Source organism: the organism of the source record quoted next, unplaced genomic scaffold (genome assembly GCF_019419815.1).
Source record: "Pyrus x bretschneideri cultivar Hongxiangsu unplaced genomic scaffold, Pyrus_bretschneideri_v1 Contig35, whole genome shotgun sequence".
Classification (NCBI taxonomy): domain Eukaryota; kingdom Viridiplantae; phylum Streptophyta; class Magnoliopsida; order Rosales; family Rosaceae; genus Pyrus; species Pyrus x bretschneideri.
Window position 1 is genome coordinate 1947102 of NW_025999668.1, and position 22026 is coordinate 1969127.

The following is a 22026-nucleotide window of genomic DNA, read 5'->3' on the forward strand; positions in this document are numbered from 1 at the left end:
CCAACACAAGCAAGCACCAATAAAAATTCAAACACTTGAGAACCAAAACTTGCTCATCATCTCTTTCAAAAAGGAAAAAAGCTTGGTCATCATCTCAATGGCAGAGCTAGAGAACCCAAGAGTGATGACAAAGATCATAACTTTTCTCTCTTCTCTGGTTCAAAGAGTGACGGAATCGAATGACCTCAACAGCCATTTCCAACCCCAGAAAATCTCAGTCTTCCATGGTCTAACTAGACCCACCATTTCAATACAGAACTACCTAGAGAGGATTTTCAAGTATGCCAATTGCAGCCCATCTTGCTTAATTGTTGCGTACGTTTATCTGGATCGGTTTTCGCAGAGGCAACCCTCGTTGCCTATCAACTCATTCAACGTTCATCGGTTGCTGATTACGAGTGTTATGGTGGCTGCAAAGTTCATGGATGACATGTAAGTCCTGAAGTTGAATTTGACTAGCTCATGAGCTCAATTATTTGACAAAAAAAATAATAATAATAAATAAATAAATAAATCTGTTATAAAGGCATTCAAAAAGATTTTGCAATTGTTTTGGTGGCCATACGTTCACTTGCATCCTGTCCATCAAATTATGCAACTTTTAGATATTATGAATGCTTCATGCATGAATGTAGATGAAAAAAGAAAATGAATTTCACTGTGTTTTTCTTTGATGGGTTTTACCTTGTTAAGCGTTCTGTGTCTGTGGTACAGAATTCTCACTACTGTTTTCTGATCCGGATTTTTGCTTACTTTCCGGCTTTAGTAATCTTCATAATTTCAAAAAAAAAAAACCGTTTAATTACTTCGAAAAAAAAAAAAAAAATTAGAGGCAGTTACCTCATAGACAGAATTTGACCCCTCATTTTAATTAAATGGAAAATTTTCAGAACAAAAATGTATAACTTTTTGGTTTGGGTTGTAAAGTTTCCAACAATGTTCTAAAATCCACCTAAGTCCAGCCATGTGATACCCTGGCTTTTCCTATAAAAATGGAGTGTCCACCTAGGTGCACATGGTGACCTAATCTGATAAGTTTTGGTCGATTATATGAAGTCAATAACATAATATGGGGAAAAAAATGGGGCATCCCTGGCCAATTATGTTCATGAGTGTGATCACGTGATGATTGAGATACTTCACATGGAGATATATCCTCGGTAATTAGGAAAGAATGTCTTCTTTATATGCGTATCATAAGCCTCGTAGTCAAAATGTCTCTAATGTTTTTGTAATGATAATATTTTTTTTATGTTGAAGAATTAACTAATATCTATTGTATTTATCTGGTGTGAAATTTCAGGTACTACAACAATGCATATTATGCAAAAGTTGGAGGAATAAGCACAATAGAGATGAATTTTCTTGAAGTGGATTTCCTGTTTGGTTTGAGCTTCAACTTAAATGTGACTCCCTCAACCTTCACCATCTACTGTTCATATCTCCAGAGAGAGATGCTTCTGTTGCAACCACCTCTAGATTCTGCGGATTCTTCTCTTACTTTAGGCAAATCACCAAAGCTCCACTTGTGCTTTGATGAGGATGAAACCTCCCATCAGCAACAACAACAGCAGCAGCTAGCTGTTTGACATTAAACCCTTAAAAGGGTGTCCAAAAAGTAGTTGTTGAGTTAGTGATTTTTGTAATTTTCTTATATTGTTGGCCTGGCAAAATGAACATTAGATTTTTGTGTACTTCTTTTCTCTTCTCTTTCCTTTATGATTTTTTAGACCATACTTGGCTGTAAGACAATGCCTTTTACTTTTTACATGATGACGTAACAATATGTACTTAAGGGTGCTATCCACACACTTGTCTTTAACTTTTATACATCTTCTTAATTTTCGTTTGTCGGATATAACGAATTGAAGAATATCAAAAAACAAAAATTAACAACAGTGTATGGAAGGTAAAAAGAGGTAAGTGAATAGCACCACCTTAATTATTTACCGTACAAACATTATAACCGCAACTACTTTTTCTCTAATCATCATCATCCTCATCATCCAAAGATAATTTGTTATAAGATTTAATTTAATTTAGAAACCATTTAGTCTTTTATTTGTATCAAACAAATCAATAATTGTGGTATCCTTACGATGAATCGTCAAATTGTTTGATTCATATGGATGATTAATTCATCTCCAAATCAAATAAATTTTTAAAAAAAATGTTCTTAAGATATTCACAAGGAGAATGAACGAATCTGATTACAACATATGTACACTAAAATAACGTATATTTTCCTTTAAATATGTAAAGAGGCTGTCATATGTTTTTTAGTTTTGTAGTTGAGATTTTTTAGAATGTTGAGATGAGTCTTTGAATTTACAGTCCGGAAAGCAATGCCTCTAAATTGGCCTTAATGGTTGATATATACTCGTTTCGTTCTTATCCATGAATGTTTAGGATTCTTGTTTTAACTTAGGGTTTGCCACCAGAAGATCCATAGCTGGCCATGCAATGCAAGGCAATTTGCTGATATTTACTTGGTCACGGTTTGGAAGGGATATGAGTGGTGAATTATAAACCCAATTTGGTGACATGGGTAGGTCCGGCTCACCATAAAAATAATAGAATAATAGTGTACAAAAGAGTGCTGTTTTAATTTTATTGTAGTTATATTTAGTGTTGACAGTTGTAATTGTTGGACAGTTCTATTGATCTTGAGATAGGAACAATGAACATGTGCAACCCCTGGGCCACTGTTGGAAGAGACGGGGGGAGAGAGAGAGAGAGAGAGAGAGAGAGAGATCCCACTAACCAAAACAACAAAATTGGTACTGAACTGTACAATTTGTCATCAAACATTATGTTATTTTGTAAGACTAGTAATCTAAACGATAAACATTCAATTGAGTTGTAAACGTTTGACGAGTTAACTTAAGAGAATGTAAGTCTGTTGTCGAAATAATTTTTTTTACATTAATTAATTTACTATTTTATGTTGTTAGACTCTTAATTTAAGCAACAATATGCATTCATTTATCAAGAGAACAAATTTAGAGTCTAAGTTATGCATTATGACTACAAAACTATGTCCTTGTCTAAACGACAACTTGTTGGCATGTGCAGAGAAAGACGATAGAAACAGGCATGTCTTGTCATCTTAGTTATTTGTCTATAAATTGAGACAAGAACGGTGCTCGGCCTTTGGCCAGCTAGTTGTATAATCACTAGAAAGTTATCTTGAATTTGTTATGTAAAACACAACAAATTCTGAGCTGAGATGTATTGTAATTGTAATTTGTAATTCCAACCTCATTCGTTACTTATGGATCACTGTACTATGGGAAAAACTTTCCTAAAACAGTTTCCTATTACTTTCTTTGCTCCGGCTATAATGCTATATAGCATTTGAAGTTACGAGTTTTTTAACCATCATATTCAATTTCCAGAACTATTAAATCTCCTGTTCTCAATTTCAGCTATTCATTTTCCATATCATTCAACTTTCCTTCTACTTCTTTTTTTTTACATAACTTATATATATGAGTAGAGAGACGAAGACAAGTCACGTGATATGAGAGACATGAAGCGAAGTGATATGCAACCAGAATACCTAAGTTTTTAAACACTTCCCCCCTACTAGCACTACACAAATTGCACATACTCTAAAAAATAAAAACACAAAAAGATTGCGACAGGCATATCTCATAGTTTTTAATCGACAATTATTGACCATCCACCTAAAAAATACGAAATTGTTGTGAACATTATTAGCATATGTGTGATTGTGTAAATTCTAACTCAAGATAGATTAGGAACCCTTTGAGATCTAGAAGATGTTTCCTATTATACTTGTATTACTTGGAGAGTAAGTTATTCTCTCCTCCTTATTACTATAAATAAATGCACCAGGCATGAGGAATAGCACACAAAATATTATTGGCGCATTTGCACTACATTAGTAAAAAAAAAAGTGGTTAAGTGAGATTGCCCGGCCGGACATAAATTTGGTTAGAATCTAGCGGCAAGTGTTAGCATATATGAATTCCTCGTGGCTATAATGTGAGTTCCCTTTTCTCACCTTAGTGTGAGTGATTTTCGTTTTCGATTCTCTATTTTACCGCTGGCCTTAGCTATGGCCAAGGTCAGTGGCAATCCTTGGTTTTCGTTATGTTTTCCTTTTTCCATTTTTCTTACTGTTTTTGGCCAGAAGCCCAACCCCATTCTTGTCCCCATACCATCCTAGCCTTCAAGCTCTCATCGTCCTGCTACCTTTTTTGCCTCTAGTTTCACCATCTTGACCCCTACATCCTTATCACCTACTTCTTCCATCTCATTCGATCATTTCCTCTCTAACATCTTCAACAATAGGCTCCGTTATTTTTCCACAAATCCTCACTTCAATTCGGCCTCCTTTTACTACGACTAGTGGCATTTCTACGGGAAGGTTGTAGAGCTTTGACTCAGGTGTTCACACTTGTTGATTTTTTCTGATGTTCGCCCTTGTTGGCGACGTCGCTCGTGGGATCTTTCTTCCCGCGAGCTTCCTTTGTTCCATGCGCGATCGTCGTTTTGGTGGTCTATGGAGGGTGGTGTGGCTCAAGCTTGGGATTCATGATGGTGAGATGGCAGGCGCTAGTGCTAGGTGATGGCTATAGTTCGTTCTGTGGAATTTTGTGGTTTGTGTCTACTGTGCTACTTTGTTTACTTTGGGCTTTGTTAGGTGTGTATTGCCTTTATTGTAAGTGTTTATGGGGTCAACTATTTCTTTTGTGCTTAGTTGTTGTGGGCCTCTTTGTTTGTAATGTTTATTTATTGGTAATATATTTACCCTTTCACCAAAAACAAAAAGAGTTGTGGATTGAATATATTTTTCAAAAATGACTTAATTAACATTTTTCTATAGTATTAATTTTGAATGAAAATCCAGTCAAATGGTGTTAGATTAGTAGCAATACTATTTCTCTTCTTTTTATATTAGATTATATCTTTTAAATAACTATTTTATTTATAAAAAAAAAAACTACTAAAAATGACATGGGAGTTTTGTTTTGTTTTGTTTTTTGTTTTTTTTTTTTGTTGTAAGTTTTGAATTTAAAATTCATTCAAAATTAAAATGTGGTGAATTACCTTAAATCCTTTTGGTTCAATGTAATTTTTGAAAATCTTGAAGGACAATTTTTTGTATTTTGAATGTTTCACTTTTTTATCATTCTCACTTTATATATTAGATATAGATATAGATATATGTGTGTATCATTCTCCACCTTATTTTTGTGATTCAAATTCTTCCCAATTTGTTGTATTCATTTGGATATTTTCATGAACTTTTATTCATAAAAACACTTAATTGTTTTTTAATTTTTTTTTAAAAGGTACTGTCACATCCCAGCCCGGGGCGGATCACTTCCCGAGCCCGCTCCACCACCGTAGCACGATATTGTCCGCTTTGGGCATCGACTATGCCTTCACGGTTTTGTTTCTGGGAACTCATACGAGAACTTCCCAGTGGGTCACCCATCATGGGAGTGCTCTCGCGCGCTACTCGCTTAACTTCGGAGTTCCCATGGAACCCGAAGCCAGTGAGCTCCCAAAAGGCCTCGTGCTAGGTAGGGATGAGAATATACATTTAAGGATCACTCCCCTAGGTGATGTGGGATCTTACAATCCACCCCCCTTAGGGGGCCCAACATCCTCGTCGGCACACCACGGTCAAGGTTACGCCCTAATTCCGATCAAGGTGTGTCAGTTCCCAACCCGGGCTGCCACCACATCTTGGGCCCGCTCCACCACCGTAGAACGATATTATCCGCTTTAGGCCCCGACTACGCCTTCACGGTTTTGTTTCTGGAAACTCATACGAGAACTTTCCAGTAGGTCACCCATCATGGGAGTGCTCTCGCGCACTACTCACTTAACTTCGGAGTTCCCATGGAACCCGAAGGCAGTGAGCTCCCAAAAGGCTTCGTGCTAGGTAGGGATGGGAATATACATTTAAGGATCACTCCCCTGGACGATGTGAGATCTTACAGGTACCATTTTGTCACTGTTTCTAAAACTAGTGACCACGGTTTTTAGAACTAGTGTCACTCTCTAAAATGGTGACCACTAAAAATAATGTCACTGTTCCTAGAAATTTATTATTTGATAACAAATAAGATTTATTATTGATAAAATTTTATGAAGTGTGTGAAAAATTTGTTAATAATAAGGTTGTTGAATTTTGGTCTATGATGAATAAATCATATTATTATATCTTAAAAAATATGACTAATTTTTAAATATCACAAAAAAAAAATGAAAGAGGGGAGGAAGGAGTGACATATGAGAGAGAGAGAGAGATGATGATGATGATGATGATGATGATGATGGGTGAAAGAGGAGAGAGACATGATGGTAAAGGGTGAAAGAGGAGAGAGACAGATGATAGTGATTGGTGAAGAGAGAGGGGCAACAAGGAGAGGGATAAATTTTTCATTGTCCTCAGAACACGGATGGTACGTCACGTGTTATTATATAAGTGGTGAAAAATTTATTTTTTAAGTTGTTAATTTTTTTAGTACAATAATTTACACTAAAGGAAGGATGAGTTTGGTTGAGTTACATAATGGATAACCTAATTTGATATCGAAGTCGCCATTTACTATATTTGAACCTATGACCTCTTACGTACAAGTGAAGAGGAATCCCACTATACTGCAATATTGGATGGCTTAAATTGTTAATTTTTTAACACAAGTATTTTTTTACTTGTATGGATGTATCAACTTGTGTTCACATTGAAAGATCTCTCCAGTGAGGAAGTGTGGGAGAGAGGAACGTGGACCTTTTTAGGTTCTTTTTAATTTTTTATTATATTAATTTTTTGTCTTTTTCACTAAAATTCAAATACTTTTTATTAAATAAAGTCATTAAATTATTTTTTTTGTTAGAGAAGCCAACTACTTTTGAAATATTCCACGCATAAGAGGTTTTATATTTTTCGTTCTTCATTATATATATATATATATATATTTTTTTTTTGTAATGGGTTTAAGATTTAGTAAAACATCAAGGTAGAGGTTTGCCTTTTGGATTATGACTGATTTATTTCCTATTGTGGGCATGGACGAAGCTACACTAAAGCAAAGAGTAGATGTGGACACGGTTTGGTTTGGTGCAGTTCTAGATGAAATCGAATTTTTTTTTTTTTTTTTGTAGTGTGATTTGGTGTGGTTTTGAAGCTCAAACCAAATGGAACCAAACCACTTGGTTGCAATTCAGTTTGATTTCAAACAGTTTTGGTTTCGATTATAAACAATTTGCTAACTAAATGTTTAAAAAAAACTCATAATCACCATACTAAAATATTTATATTTTGTGCACAAGTCTAAATTACTAATCAAATATTTGTGGGCTTAAAAGTAATCCCAATTCCAAATCAGGCCAACTAGCTAGCCCAAATGAGCCAGTTAGCCAGCCCCAGGCTGGCCAAAGTTTAAATTGCAACGACTACCTGGCGTCAGCATGATGCCAGGTAGCCGTTGGATTTGATTTTTTTTTTTGGGACAATTTTTTTAAAAATAAAATAAAAATTTCTAATTTTTCTTTTTCTATAACTACCTATGCCATTAAATAATATTAAACAATATTAAACAACATCAAACAATATTAAACAACTCGAAATCCAATCTGAAAAATTATTGAGAATACATATCGACAAGAAATCTAGAGAGTTACTCACTTTAGCAACACGTGTCACTCGAAATCCTATCCGAAAAATTATTGAGATTACATCTTGAAAAATTATCGAGGTAGTTTAATTTAAGTAACCATAGTAATTCAATTAAAATAATAAATTATGTTTGGCCTATGACTATTTAGCCCCCTCGGTTGGAGATGGTTTTTTGTCATAGGCCTATGTTTGGCTTATAGCCCTTTGGTCCCCTCGGTTGGAGATGGTAAGAAACATGGCTTACTATTCATTAAAATATTAATTTCTTGGAGGGCTATAAGGCTAAAGAGAACCCTCTGACCCTCATTCGGTTGAAGATGACTTTATATATCACAATATTGTCCACTTTGCAATGGCCCTTCCTGACAACTGTATATATCCCATTTTCAATTACACATTAGTTCTCCCATGTCTCACGTTTCTTCTTAACACCACTCACATTGTCTTTGAATTTTTTTTCTCCAAACTTTTCAAGACATACATGGTTCAATTTTCCTATGTTTATATGTTGCAAGTGCAAGACTTCTAAGATTTCAGTCTTTCAAACAAATAGGACCAACTAACTAATCAGAACCAACACCAAATATTGGTATTAAATTAAAAATAAGAACCAAATAACTAATTAGAACCTAAACCTAATATTGATATTAAATTAAATATGTAAGTTTTGTGCACTTTGGTTTCGGTGCGGTTTCAAATGTTCAAAACCGAAATCAAACCATTTTTCCACATTGCGGTTCGATTTCAAACTGAAATTGTTTCAAAACTGCAAAACCGAACCATTCCGTGCGCTTTGACTTGATTCTTGTTTAGGTTTCAGTTTTTGGTTTCAAGTGCCCACCCCTAGCAAAGAGGGACAAGGATTCTCTCTCATCTTTTTTTTCTCTTCCTTTCTCTCTCCTCCAGTTCGAATGCTCAAGATTTCATCCTGTAGAGAGAGATAGAAGAAAAAAGTAGAGAGAGCAAGAAGGAAAAAAACTGTGAGAGGAGGGGATAGAGGGAAGGGAAAAAGGGATGGGAGAGGATCCCCATGCAGTAAATAGGGGAGATCGCCCCCTCCAGTCGTCAGAATCAAGAATTCGCCTATCTAAATTTGCACGGAAAGTGTTCAATAAAATGCTTGAATGAAGACTATTATCGTTGGTATTGCACTGTGCGCGCCAAACTCATTATTCAGTCCGATTATTTTAAATTTTTAGGCCACATGTTTTACATAGTTATTCCTCTTAAAATTCACTATAAATAAATACGAGTTTCAAAAAGCATTCCTGTGTGGGCCCAAAATAATACTTTGGGCCGAGCCTAGAATTGTTCTTAGTCTAATAAGAATAGCTTTTTATATTAGCACCCCACAAAATGTTGAATGCACCCCACATTAAAAATTAATATTAAATAACTTATTTACCCCACTATGCAATGACAATTTTGACCTTATTAGGTTTTAAAAAAATAAAAATTTCTAAATACACCCCAAATCACTTTTAGCGGATTATTTATTTTATCAACTATCAAAACTCTCATACCCTCCATTGTTGAATAAAACCCTAACCAATGAAACTACAAACATGTTGATTGAGAAAAAATGTTTTTGGCGAATGGAACATGAAATCGATGTTTCAGAAGCTTCACATGAGGTAAGACTTCATATTTTTCATTGTTTTAGTGATTTCGATGACATCGATAATTATTTAATCTTGCGTTTGCTATGTTATTTAAACTTTTATATTCATATTCATTTTTTAGGGATCACAATGTGAGTTTACATGAAATCTCCTTACCTTTGTCCATACAAGAAATTTTTTCTCCAATTTCTCAGTGTTTGGAAGTAATGGATATCAATGTTTTCCAAGTGCTCCGCACTGCAAAAATGAAGTTTGTGAAAGTCAAAACAAAAATTGCGTACCACAAAGTTAAACCTAACAATGAAGCCATTGCTGATGTTACCCTACCTAGCAAATCATCATTTTGAAATCATTCGGCAAACTAAACGTTTAGATGATTTGAAATCTTTCGGCAAACTAAACGTTCAAATGGTTAGATTCAGTCCCTAAAAATAAAAATGAGTGTTATAAGATTTGAGAAATATGAGGTGTATAGAAAATATGGGGTGTATGTACAAAACATAAGGTGTATATTGAGAATGTGGGATGTGGGGGTATTATGGACAAGTATGTGGGGTGTATTAAGATAATTTTTAAGTGAAAAAGCAAATGTGAGGTGTATTAAGCCCTAGTTTGGTAAATATTTAGCTTCAGTTTTTTTTCACAGTTTTGGGTGAAAAAAAACCAAAAACACAAAGCTGCAAAACCCAACTTTGAAAAACTAGCTTTTTTTCACATCTATTTTACATAAAAGTTTATCAAACACTATAATACTGCTTTTTTTTTTTTCAAAAGCACTTTTACAAAAAAGTTTACTAAACACTCTGCTGCTTTATTTCACAGCTGCTTATTCTCACAGCACAGCAGAAACAGTTTTTTTTTTTTTCAAAGCACAATAATACCAAATTAGCCCTAAGTATGTGAGGTTTATTCAACAATTTGTGGGGTGTTAATATAATAAGCCTATATATGTGTGTGTGCGCGCGCGCGTACACGAGATGCACGACTCACTCAGTTTCATTGAGTTGAGGTTCAAACATTATTCTTCCATCTTTCACCACGTACCGAAGATTTTCCCTATGCATAACCAAAGCCTTTTGACTAAAGTCTTTTGATCCCTTTAATTTTCTGTTCTCACCGAAAATTTTCTACTTATTTTTCCAATGGACACTACTTCCACAACTGCTTCTGTTGACTCTTGTGTTCTTATTGACGTCTCTCACGGCATCAACGTCAAACTCGACTCCAACAATTACCCTGTTTAAGTTGGTCTAAAATGTTCCCGTGCTTAAAGAGTCTGAAACTTGTGTCTTTTGTTGATGGTTATTCTCCCTGTCCACCTCACGTTTCTCTCCGATGATGCCAGAAACGAAACCAACACACCTCAACCCAGATTTTGAAGATTGGGTCCAAAACAACCCAACTTGCTCTCTCCTTGATCAATGGCTCCTTAAGCCCCCTATCCACTTGGCTTCATTGCTCATCCCTACTGCTTTAGAGGGTAGAACAATCAACCATTTTCTTTTGAAAATGAGAGGGGTGTTTTTTTTATTTTTTATTTTTTATTTTTTTAAATTTTTTTATATTTTATTATAGCAAATGATATTATTTAAGGAAGGGGATGAATTAAGCTTCACAATGAGTTAGTAATAATGTGGTTCAAATTCGCATTTGTTGAGAATCGAACCTAAGATCTCTTACTTATAAATTCACAATGAGTTAGTAATAATGTGGTTCAAATTCGCATTTGTTGAGAATCGAACCTAAGATATCTTACTTATAAGTGAAGAGAAATACCACCACACTGTAATATTAAGTAGCGATAAAGGTTTTTTCTAAAAGTGATTAAATTGTTGGATGTCAAAAGTAATTTCACTTTTTTTGGGGCAACAATAGTATTTCCACTTTCAATGTGATTCTTTTTTCATGATTAATCACAAGTTTGCCCCCTTTATTTTTGGACCACATGTGTTAATAAACAACTCCCCCTCCGTTCCAATTTGTTGAAGCACCAACCAAAGTCCCCACAAAATGCTCTCTCACGTCCCCCATTAGTCTTCCCCCTCTCATGCCCTAATCCTAATGCTATTTACCACCACCTCTTGTCCCCCCACCTCCCTCCCCCTCACGCTCCCCCACCGCCCCAAAAACCCATAAAGGCCGCAACCCAAAAGCCCACTATAAAAAAATGTCCACCCAATCACCACCCACCCACCCACCTCCCCCACCCCACCCACCGTCACACAAACACCACTATTTTCCCATTTACAAATATCAAATGATGACGATGATCGAAGAATGGACAAGATAATGGGCAAAGTCAGACAGACAGGAGGTGGACCTGCCCCCACCTCCCCACCTCTCTCTCTATTGGGTGGTGCGCGTAGGTTAACTTAACCCAACCCCCACCCTAGCCCCCCCCCGGCGCACGTTAGCCACCTCACCCCACACCTAAGCGGTGGCCTCATCCACCGCTCATCTCACACGCCCACCTTTAGATCTCAAAATCAGCCGCACACCCCTCCACCCACCCCCTACCCACCCTCTTTAACACCCTACCCACAACCACAATCATGCTATCATACACCACTTTCTCCTCCTCCTCCTCCCCATTCCCTTTTCCTCCTTCCCCTCCTCCCTCCCTAGAAAACCCATCCTCCTCCACCGCATACCCTGCAACCCAACATGGCTTCTCCACCGTCCTCCCCCCAAGACGACTCGATCCTCCCTCTCCAATCGGAACCACCGCAGGGCGTGCCTCTCGCTCTCCCGGCCCCACCGCTATCCCAATCTCAGCAAACCCAGCCGAACCCAACCCCGCCTTCCTCCCGCCGCCTCCCTCCTCCCTGCTGGTCCCACGATGAGACCGTCGCCCTCATCGACTCCTACCGCGAAAAGTGGTACTCCCTCCGCCGCGGAAACCTCAAGGCCACCCACTGGCAAGACGTGGCCGACGCCATCGCTAGGATATGCCCGGCTGCTTCTCCGGCGAAGACCGCCGTTCAGTGCCGTCACAAGATGGAGAAGCTCCGGAAGCGGTACCGGACTGAGATCCAGCGAGCCAGGTCGATGCCGTTGTCCAGATTCACGTCGTCGTGGGTCCACTTCAAGCGGATGGACGCCATGGAGAAGGGGCCGGCAGCTGGGAAGAGGGAAAACTCGGAAAGTCTCGGCGAAGAGGAAGATAACGAGGAGAACGAAGAGGAGGAGGATCCGGATCAGGAGCTCTATGAGGAGCTGAGATACGGGTCGAATATGAAGAGTATGAGTAAGTTGTATAGGAATGGAGCTGGGGTTGGGGGTGGAAGTGGAGGAAGTGGTGGCGGTGGCGGTCCCGGAAGTGGGTTTAGGATTAGGATTCCAACTGGGGTTAGCATAGCTCAGCCTGGGACCAAGGTTTATCCAAAGATGGATCAGAAATTCGGGATGAATTCGAATCCTGGGTCGGGTTATGGTAGCGCAAAGGTGATGAGAGAGAGTGGGAATTCGGGGAGGCCCGGATTGGGGAAGAGAGAGAGAGATGGGAGGGAGAGGGAGAGAGACCCCGTGGCGGAGATGGTGTCGGCGATTAAGCTTTTGGGAGATGGGTTTGTGAGAATGGAGCAGATGAAGATGGAGATGGCGAGGGAGATTGAGACGATGCGGATGGACATGGAGGTGAAGCGGACGGAGATGATTTTGGAGTCCCAGCAAAGAATTGTGGAGGCTTTTGCGAAGGCGGTTTCGGAGAAGAAGAAGAAGGCCAAGAGAATGCCATCCCCTGAGGCGTAGATGGTGGGGTTGCATTGGATGATAGCTGCCGGTGCTTTTGGATCTTAGAGGCACTAAGTTATGTGAGTTTAATTGGTCGTAAGTTCGTGTTTAACTTTTCGAGCCACTTTTTACAATTTCCTTTTGTTCTTAAAGTGTTGAGGGAATGTGGAACTTGATCACGTTAGCTTGGTTCGAGTCCTTTGAGACGATTGTAGCTTAATCTTTGTAGCTTGTAATGTCGTGTAGTGGAAACTATGTAGATTGATTGTTCTCACGCGCTCTCTAACTTTATCTCTCTCTTTCGGTTGATTGCATAGCAACTTTAGCCATATATTTCTTGTTTTGCAGTAAATGGTAACAATTCTTACTTTTTCGACAATGGATTTGGAAGAGGATTATTGTTGTTGTGTGTATTCGGGTTTGTTTTGGTGTTTGATGCAGGTTTTGGAATCGAGCTTTAAGTTGGACAAGGGTGAGTTTTTTGACGGAAAAATGTTTTCTCGCCAGGCGGTCTGGCGGGTTCTGAATGGGGCGACACAAGCATTGTATGATTGACGACAGACTTGCTGCTTATGGTGCGCCGGAGTGGATCTGGAAACTGTGTAGCGTTCTTACTTTGTATGGTACATAAGATGCTTATATATGTGTGACTCTGTCTGCATTGTTGTTTGCTTGGCAGAGTATCAGAGTGTTGGTATCAATCTCCATGTTTAGGCTATCAAATATCAATCATTGGTGGTTTGCGTTTGATTTTTCCCGTTCAAATGCGCTAACTAAATTGCTTAGCACTAACAAAATGAGATCCAAGAAGGATATCGAACAGGCTCAAACGAGGACTGGCGAATACACGATAGAATAGCGAACACACTTACCTGAAAAAATGTTGTTCGGCCTGAGGAGGGCCCTTAATTGCAAATTTTCCTTGATGCATAATTCCGACAGAATTGTTATGCTTAAATTTATTGGATCAATTTCTGGGTATTCTTGTATATCTACGCAGTTAATAGGCAACAAATCTACCTAGCAAGGACCAACAACTAAAGAACTGGATTTTCTTGCCAACTTACACAACAGGCAAGAGATTCCAGGTCAACCTCCTTTCAAATTTCGTGGTTTCGAACCACGTCAAGTTAATGGGTCAAATTCCCGGTAATTACTAAATTAATCAAAATGTCACAAAGCCGCGAAGAAATTCCAACAAGCACAAAGCTGCACTCAAGTTTGCAACTTTGAACTACGTTGGTTTGATCCCACAAAGTGTACGTTGGCAGTCTAGCAAATTCTAGATGCAGCCACAATCACAACTAAAGCCAAATCTAAATACCTAAACACTCGTATCCTTTATCAAGCTCATGGAGAATCAACAAATACAACAAGCACATGCCGACTCATTCCCACTGAAGTTGAAGATGACTCACCACATGAAACTCCTCGTGGTCCCGTTTCGTTTAAGTTCAAGCTTCAACTGCCCTTGAAGAAACTTCTAGCCTGATTCAAGAACAAAAGTCCCTTGCCCTTGAATTGAATTCTACGACTTGATACAAAAACAAAGCAAGTCCTCACACATACATCCTCACACTCAAGACACTCAAACTCCCCAACCCTTTACACACTCAGAAGACTCAGCAAGTTCTATGCATTCTTCACCACACTCGTAAAAGAACCATCAAGCACCACTACACATGTTGGTTCCTCCATCGCCTCAAGCCAAACTCTTGCAGCGTTCGTTGATTCGATAACAAGTCACTACGACCCTTGGATCAACCACCCTACACACACTTTGCATCCCAAAGATCGAATCAAATGATCAATTTTGTAATCAAAGATTGTAACCCTAATTTCTCATTTAATACAAATCATTATTTTGTACAAGTGTTCTTGTTTCATTTGTCGTAGGCATTTCATGTTTACACTCTATTGAAGTTCCGATGTGTTTGCAAATCCTGTTATTCTTTGATTAGTAGAGAAAAGTAGTTATGATTATGTACTTGTCCACACCGGCAGTACAGATAACTTGCGGCCAGTCTTTTGTGGTGAACATATGCTTAGTGTTTGGATTTGTGCCGAGGTTTACATCCTCAGGTTGGATTCTTAGAAAAGGATTAGTGCAGGTCCTCCCGGTGAAACGCACCGTCTCTTGGAACGATAGACAGGCATACTTGAACGGATTGTACACGAGTCTTGTCCAGACCGCAGTTACATCATTCCGGTGTCCAGAACGGATTGTCCAATTCAGTTTTATTGTTTTGTATTTAATTTGAAACAAATTCATAGTTTTCACAGCCGATGATGCATATAACTAAAATACTTAATACTCGTTTGAAAAAAAAAAAACACATCCAACCATTCTTCCAAGAGAGAGAGAGAGAGAGAGAGAGAGAGAGAGTTGAACTCAAACTTTTATTAAGTTGTGTCCTGCAAATTTTATACCAAGTACAATACAATGCCAATGAAAAACGAGGACTCTGTCCAGACTTCACCAAACTAACAATAAGGTTGTCGTATTTCACAAGTGAAAGAAACAATTCTAAGTATACATGCCGAAAAGTATATATGCACCTAAAATCCAATCCAGCATTCAGTTGCATCCGAATCCCAACACAACACTGGCATCTATATTGAAAGCATATCAAAACGAAACCCTTCAATTGAAACAGCTTCCAACCAGCAAGTAGTACCTTGGATACGCTTGAGCAATCAAAACGAGTTTATCGAGAGTGATTTGAAAAGAACTAACCTGTCCTAGTCCTTAAATATGCCCTAATGAGCAATACAAGGACAAGAAGACCTCCAAGATTCAGTAGCTTTTAGTCCGCAAGAACTGCTTGTAACGGAGTTTTTAACCAAAACTTTAGACTCCCTTAGACATGCCCAAGTGATCCCCCCACATATAATGGGGTGCTTCTACAAAATGTAATACTTACCAGCTGCATCTCATTTTTACAATATCGACTTTCTGCAATCCAGATAATAGAGCAGCAACAGTGTTCTTTCTGTTCACGAAAAGTAGGCAACGGAAACAGTCCTTGGCAACCGATGTAAAATTATTTTACCACTAAAGCGAATACTCCTTGGGAAGTGAAAAAGAATATGAACCTGTCTTCTACTCATCCTCCTTCCTAATTTCCCAATATGTTTCCTTAAATATCAACAAATATGTCAACATTGCAAGTTTAACTCACATGGTAACTACAACTTACACACCTGGCCAGAGATTACAGGTCAAGCTTCTTGGACCCCAATCTCGAACAATTCCAAGCAAGTTAAATCTTTCCTTATAGCCTTCAGTTCCGAGTTAACCCACTGAGGCGTTTTGAATGATATGGAACTGAAATGTTAAGTGATCTAAATGGCCATAATGCTTTTATTATTCAAACCTTTCCAAATGATTCAGCATAAAAAATATCCAAAATACCTTATAATCACATTAAGAAAATCCTCATTCTCTCGTTATAATCTTATCTATTCATAAGAACAAAGGAAGTATGCACCAGGACTCCAAATTTTCCGTCAGGTGCAGTTCTTCTAGAAGATAAAGTGGAAGGCACGTCATAAACTAAGCACTTGAATGTCTCATCTTTGAATAACTTGAGTTTCCTTGCAGCAAAATATCTACAGCCTGGCACATTTAACTGATCTCTGGAAATCTAAGAGGGCTTGAACCACTACAACCTTATTGTATGCAATGAAGGATCCTCTCACACACATAAGGTTCTTAGGGAAATTCTGTCTGTCCATAACTCTAAGCAACGTAATGGAAAAGCTTCATACAGTCCACATTCTACAGCATCCTCTTCGTCATGTCAGATCTGTTCCATAGACAAATTCACTTGTAACCATATATTGCTCTGTTTTCACCAATGAACTCTTAGAGCAAAAGAAGAGATGATGTGCCTTCGGAAGAAAATATATCTCCAGTGGGAAAATAGTAATAATGACTCATGCGCATCGCTTTCATAATTATGCACACATCACACTTTATAAAACATAAAAATAAAAATAAATAAATAAATCCAAATTACCTCAGTAGTATGAGCCAGAACCGCCTGAACCCATATAACTGCTTCCACCCACACCACGGCCAGAGTACATTGATGAGTAAGAGCTACCTCCAACCTACAATGGAGAATCAAAAAATAATGGTACATAAGACAGCTAAACACAACTATTCTTGTCCTTGAACCAAATCAGATTAGGTACATACATCACTGCCACGAGATATAAAATCACCACCATCTCTTGAAGAGTACATTCCACCACCATCATGGCCACCATAAGAATCTGAAAAAGAAAGTAAAAAACTTCGACCTTTAATTCTATGATATCAACAATAACACTATAGCTATCAGATAGCCGGAGATTGCAAAGCACCTCCTCCATAGTCCATGCCCTGACGACTGCTGTATAGTCCATGAGAATGCTGACTTGTTCTGCTGCTTCCATATCCCATACTAGATCTCCCAAGTCTATTATACACAACAAAGGTACGTTAATGCATCCATACATGAGATAACAAAAAGTTAAAAATGTTACAATTTAAAGAACAAACCTGTCACTATAGCCATCCCCATATTGAGATGAACCACTTCCATACTCATAGTCTAACCGTGCCCTGGATTGGCAGATGGGCACATCAGCATAACGGGGAGGAACATCATCCTAGAACACAAAACATGTGGAAGAAGACTTTAAGCCTACTTCATATCCTAGCAGAGAAGACCAAGTGAATTGCATAAATGTCGTCATCAACACTAACCAGTGCAGCGTAAGGACGTTTTGAACCAGAAATAGAGTCATATTCACGTGCACGCCCTTCACGGTAACTTGGAGGAGGAGGGGGAGGATGCCTTTCATATCGCTGTCCATAACCTTCATCAACATAAGCTCTCCTTCCTGCTGTATGAGAGGTACTTCTCGGTGGATCAGAGTAGGCAGGACCACGCAGAGTGTAGTCATCTCTGTACGATTGGCGTCTTTCTTGAACAGCCCTTGATCCATAATCAGAGGCTGCTCTACTCCTTGGAGGAAGGTCCTCGCGCCTACTATATTCCCTCTTGAAGCTACTCTTTGGGTAAGCTGGAACTGTTTAAAAAATGTATAGAAAATATATAATTATTCATGTGATAAAAGTTGCAACACAAACAATTAGCCATTATAAATTAAAATATTGCATACCAGGTGGTCTCCTGTCATAGGACCTAACTGGAGGAGGCAAAGGCCTGCCTCTTGGTGGATAAGATGACATCATAGGGCGTCTATCTCTTAGCTCAACAGGCCTCTTTACACTGGCTGGTGTAATTCGACTTCCAACTCCCCTTAACCCACGCGATGCTGGGTGACCCCATGAACCCCTAACAACTCGTCCAACCCCCCTTGAAGATCGATAATCTCCGCGTCCAACATGTCTTCCTTTACCCCTCTGAAGCGGTCTTGATAACCTCGCCCTGACTTTCGCCTAAGAATGACCATAATTATCCATAAATTCATGTCCAACAAATGCCAATACATAAAGGCTTCCATCAGTAATGTCTAATTGAATTAACTGTCATCAGCCAACACACCTTGCTGTCTCCTTCACCTAGCTCTGCATTGTTAATGCTTTTAGCACATGTAACTGCAGCCTCATGAGTGTCAAATGTAACAAAACCAAAATCTTTCCTCTTAGCAGAGGGCATGTTACGCGCCAGCTCAATCTTTTCAACATCCCCATATTCCTTAACAAGATCTCGGACATGATCCTCATCCCATGAAGCAGGTAGGCCATCCACAAACACAGTTTTCACCTGCATGTCAAGATATTTGATCAGCAGCTCCAACAATCACCTATACTCCTCTAAATAACACTATATCAAAGAAACAATCTCACAACTGCTTTCCCATACATGATTAACTTTATTATTGTCAATTGAGGATAAAGACTAACAAGATTGCTAGAAAACAAGTAACACAGAAATAAGATAATGTTACATGAAAAACCAACTCCAAAGAATCTAATCTAACGTTTTATAGAGGCTATGGTAATTTGTCGAACAAAACTAGAAAAATTACTTGTACAAAAATTATCAATGGGCATATTGTAACTCTATCATCTCCCATAACATAAAAAATGATCACACAGACAATTTATCCAGGATGACATAAACTCATGGAAAAAATAGATGTTATGAGTTCATACACCAACACAAAAGAAATGATCGCGAGAAAGATAAACCATCCAGAAATCCTATCGCTTGTATAATACAGCAGAAAATTTACGTTACCTGTGCCGTGATTTCATCACCAGGATCAATGAAGGAATCTGCAAAAGAAACTTTTGCAGGCCTATCAACTCCAAACACGATATCTCTTTTCTGAAGTCGCTTAAAAGCATCCATGGCATCTGAACGAGATGAAAACTCCAAAAAAGCAAAGCCCCGATTCATTCCCTCATTGTTAGTATCTTTGACCACTGTCAAATCCTCAACATTATGTACTCCATAATGTTTCAACTTCTCTCTCAACTGGAACCACAGCCATCAAAAGAAGTTTGAAACTTTTAAGCAACTCCTCATAAGTCAGAGAATTTTGAAATGACGCAAGCCAATATACTTACAGCATTCTTTGTCCATGTCTTGCATATGTTACCCAGAAAAAGAGTATCACTGTCTTGACTTGGAGTAACACCACACTGTTTTCCATTAATCTGGAATTGCAATAATTCAAAGAATTTCAAAAAGCTAAGAAACCAGTTTCCACTCAAACTACGAAGGGATTGAAAATTACCAGAAGATGTTTAAGCTCTGCAACTGCTCGTCTTGCTTGTTCCACAGTTGCAAAATGCAAGAATGCAAATCCCTTGTTCTTCTTAGTCTGAGGGTTCATCATCAGCCTGACCTCAGTAACTTCACCAACACCAGCAAAAGCTTTCCTAAGATCAGCCACACTTGCATCCTTGTCTAGACCACCAACAAATACTTCAAACTCCTTGCGCTTCTGTCTCTCCTTTACAAGTTCATGGTGCTCCTCTTCCTTGTCAACCATCTCTGCATGCTCATGCTCCTCATACTCTTCACCCTCGAGTTCTTCGTGAACATCTTCCAACTCCTCCTCGGCCATGTCACCTTCTTCTTCACCTACAATCTCCTCGGGTTCTTCATCTCCTTCATCCCCAACCTCCTGGACATCCCCTTGCTCCATTTCCTTCTCATCATAATCAATCCCACCATCTTCTTCAGGTTCATACTCAGCTTCATTATCCTCCAGCTCTAATCGTTCATCTTTTTCATAATCATCTATAGACTCCCTAACCTTATCTTGTTCTGCGATAAAATTCTATATTATGATCAAGCAGAGTTCAGAATTTAATAAGGTCCTTGTCCATCTCAGATAAACACAGTGTGAAAAATACCATGTTTATATTAACACATAACAGATCCCATAAAAGAAGCATGATCTACATTTTAGTTTACAATGCCTGAAGTGTCATTCTATGCTTATTGCTTCCATATGAAGTTTTATTTTCCCAGAATGTATCCTAATTTTTGGCCTAATTCTTCTTCTGATGATTGATTAAAAATGTATAAAAGCAAAAATGATCCAAAACAGTCACGATCCACACTTAAAAAGGCTTAAACGTCCAGTCTATGCTCATCGCATAAACCTTTGCTTATTAGACAGCCGAGCTAAAAACAAAGAGGAAAGTGTATGACCATGTTTACACTGCTTACACTGTCAACCTTGATCCATATATAAACCAAACTTTTTGACACATATCCGAACAAGAACTAAGTCAACAATCCACTACGCTCACACTGAATTCTAAGCTCCACCCAAGAACTAATTACTCTTGAAAGAACAAGTTGGCTACTTCTAATAAAAGCCATCTAAGTACATGGAAAAGCAAGCATTACCAGATTCATAAAAATAAATTCCTCAATGTCTGTGTAGACATTTACGAATGTGTAATTAAAATCTTCAAATTCAAACAAAATTTTCCTTTGGAATCTTTCTAAATCATTGCCCTTAGTTGATTTAGTCATTCTCTACCATTTTCCGAACAAAAAAATTAAGCTTGTTCCAATCAAGTTCTCACCAAATTCAATAATCCGGAAAACAAAATCTCAATCGAAAACCACATTTTATAAACATACATAAAATCATGCAAAAACATAGAGCACGGGAAAATCGAAAGCAAATTACTTAATCCAGTCAAGTTCCAACCAAATTCAATAATCCGGAAAACAAAAAACTAACTTTTTAATCCGTTCTGCTCTGCATTCGCTTGGACTTCCATCTCTGAAGGCCCTGGCTGATCAATAATGGAAGCTTTTTCATCAACAACTGATTTCTCCACGACAACCACCGGGTTGTACGCCTCAATTGGCTTCTCCTTAATCTCTTCAACATTGAGATCCTCTTTAGTTTCCATCATCGGCACCGCATCCTCGACTTCGGCCCTCGCCGACTCGTCAGGAGCCTCATGCTGGACCTGGTTCTGGGCCTTGTTCGTCCCCCTTGTGACTCTGGTCGTCCTCTTGGCTCCCGCCGCCGCACCTCTCTTCACCGTCCTCGGAGGCATGGTTTTCGCAGTCGAATTGCCCAAAACTCCACAAATTCCCCAAAACAAACCCAAACAAAAGACCCCTTTTCACGAATTGAACAGGGAACGATTCAGAAAACCGTAACTTCACGATCAAAATTGCGGAATAGAAGAAATCAGAATTCTATTAGCACACGAACTGAAAGATGAAAATTATCAATGCGTACTTATAGAGAGAATAATTGCAACGAAACCCCTAGTTTGCAGTTGCGACAAAAGAATTTTGCATGAAAATTAGCATGATAGTTCAAGGTTAATGGGGTGTTGTTGGTCCTAAAAATTACAAAGCCTACGTGGTGCGCAGACCTAGTAATTAATAATTGTTTGAGCCATCTCATATAAATGTTATATGCTTAAACGATAAGTCCAAGGAATATGTGATTGGAAGAATGCGATCTAAAGAAGTTAGATTCATGAGACCATTCTTTCGT

The 22026-nt window shown here is 38.5% G+C and overlaps 3 protein-coding genes across 5 annotated transcripts; 2 read left to right on the forward strand and 1 right to left on the reverse strand.

The window, feature by feature from the left end:
- Nucleotides 1-1803, forward strand: LOC103964194 (cyclin-U4-1). The gene is made up of 2 exons (XM_009377093.3): nucleotides 1-432; nucleotides 1304-1803. Exons 1-2 carry the CDS (start codon nucleotides 98-100, stop codon nucleotides 1587-1589), a joined length of 621 nt encoding a protein of 206 aa, XP_009375368.2. The 5' UTR covers nucleotides 1-97; the 3' UTR covers nucleotides 1590-1803.
- A 9618-nt stretch (nucleotides 1804-11421) lies between these two features.
- On the forward strand, nucleotides 11422-13291 carry LOC103964838 (trihelix transcription factor ASIL2-like). Its single transcript, XM_009377824.2, has one exon. It carries the CDS (start codon nucleotides 11950-11952, stop codon nucleotides 13033-13035), a length of 1086 nt encoding a protein of 361 aa, XP_009376099.1. The 5' UTR covers nucleotides 11422-11949; the 3' UTR covers nucleotides 13036-13291.
- Nucleotides 13292-16358: 3067 nt separating this feature from the next.
- Nucleotides 16359-21822, reverse strand: LOC103964839 (protein gar2-like). Of its 3 annotated transcripts, none has more exons than XM_009377827.3 (12): nucleotides 21250-21821; nucleotides 19780-20315; nucleotides 19610-19699; nucleotides 19278-19517; nucleotides 18579-18800; nucleotides 18193-18472; nucleotides 17774-18099; nucleotides 17567-17676; nucleotides 17389-17483; nucleotides 17222-17298; nucleotides 17040-17133; nucleotides 16359-16826 (listed from the first exon to the last, which is right to left on the reverse strand). In XM_009377827.3, exons 1-11 carry the CDS (start codon nucleotides 21572-21574, stop codon nucleotides 17041-17043), a joined length of 2394 nt encoding a protein of 797 aa, XP_009376102.2. In that variant the 5' UTR covers nucleotides 21575-21821; the 3' UTR covers nucleotides 16359-16826; nucleotide 17040. The 3 variants fall into 3 exon arrangements, with proteins under 3 accessions (XP_009376102.2, XP_048447711.1, XP_048447710.1); XM_048591754.1 differs by having other exon boundaries at nucleotides 19780-20328; nucleotides 21250-21387; XM_048591753.1 differs by having other exon boundaries at nucleotides 16359-17133; nucleotides 21250-21822.
- Between the last annotated feature and the right edge of the window lie 204 nt (nucleotides 21823-22026).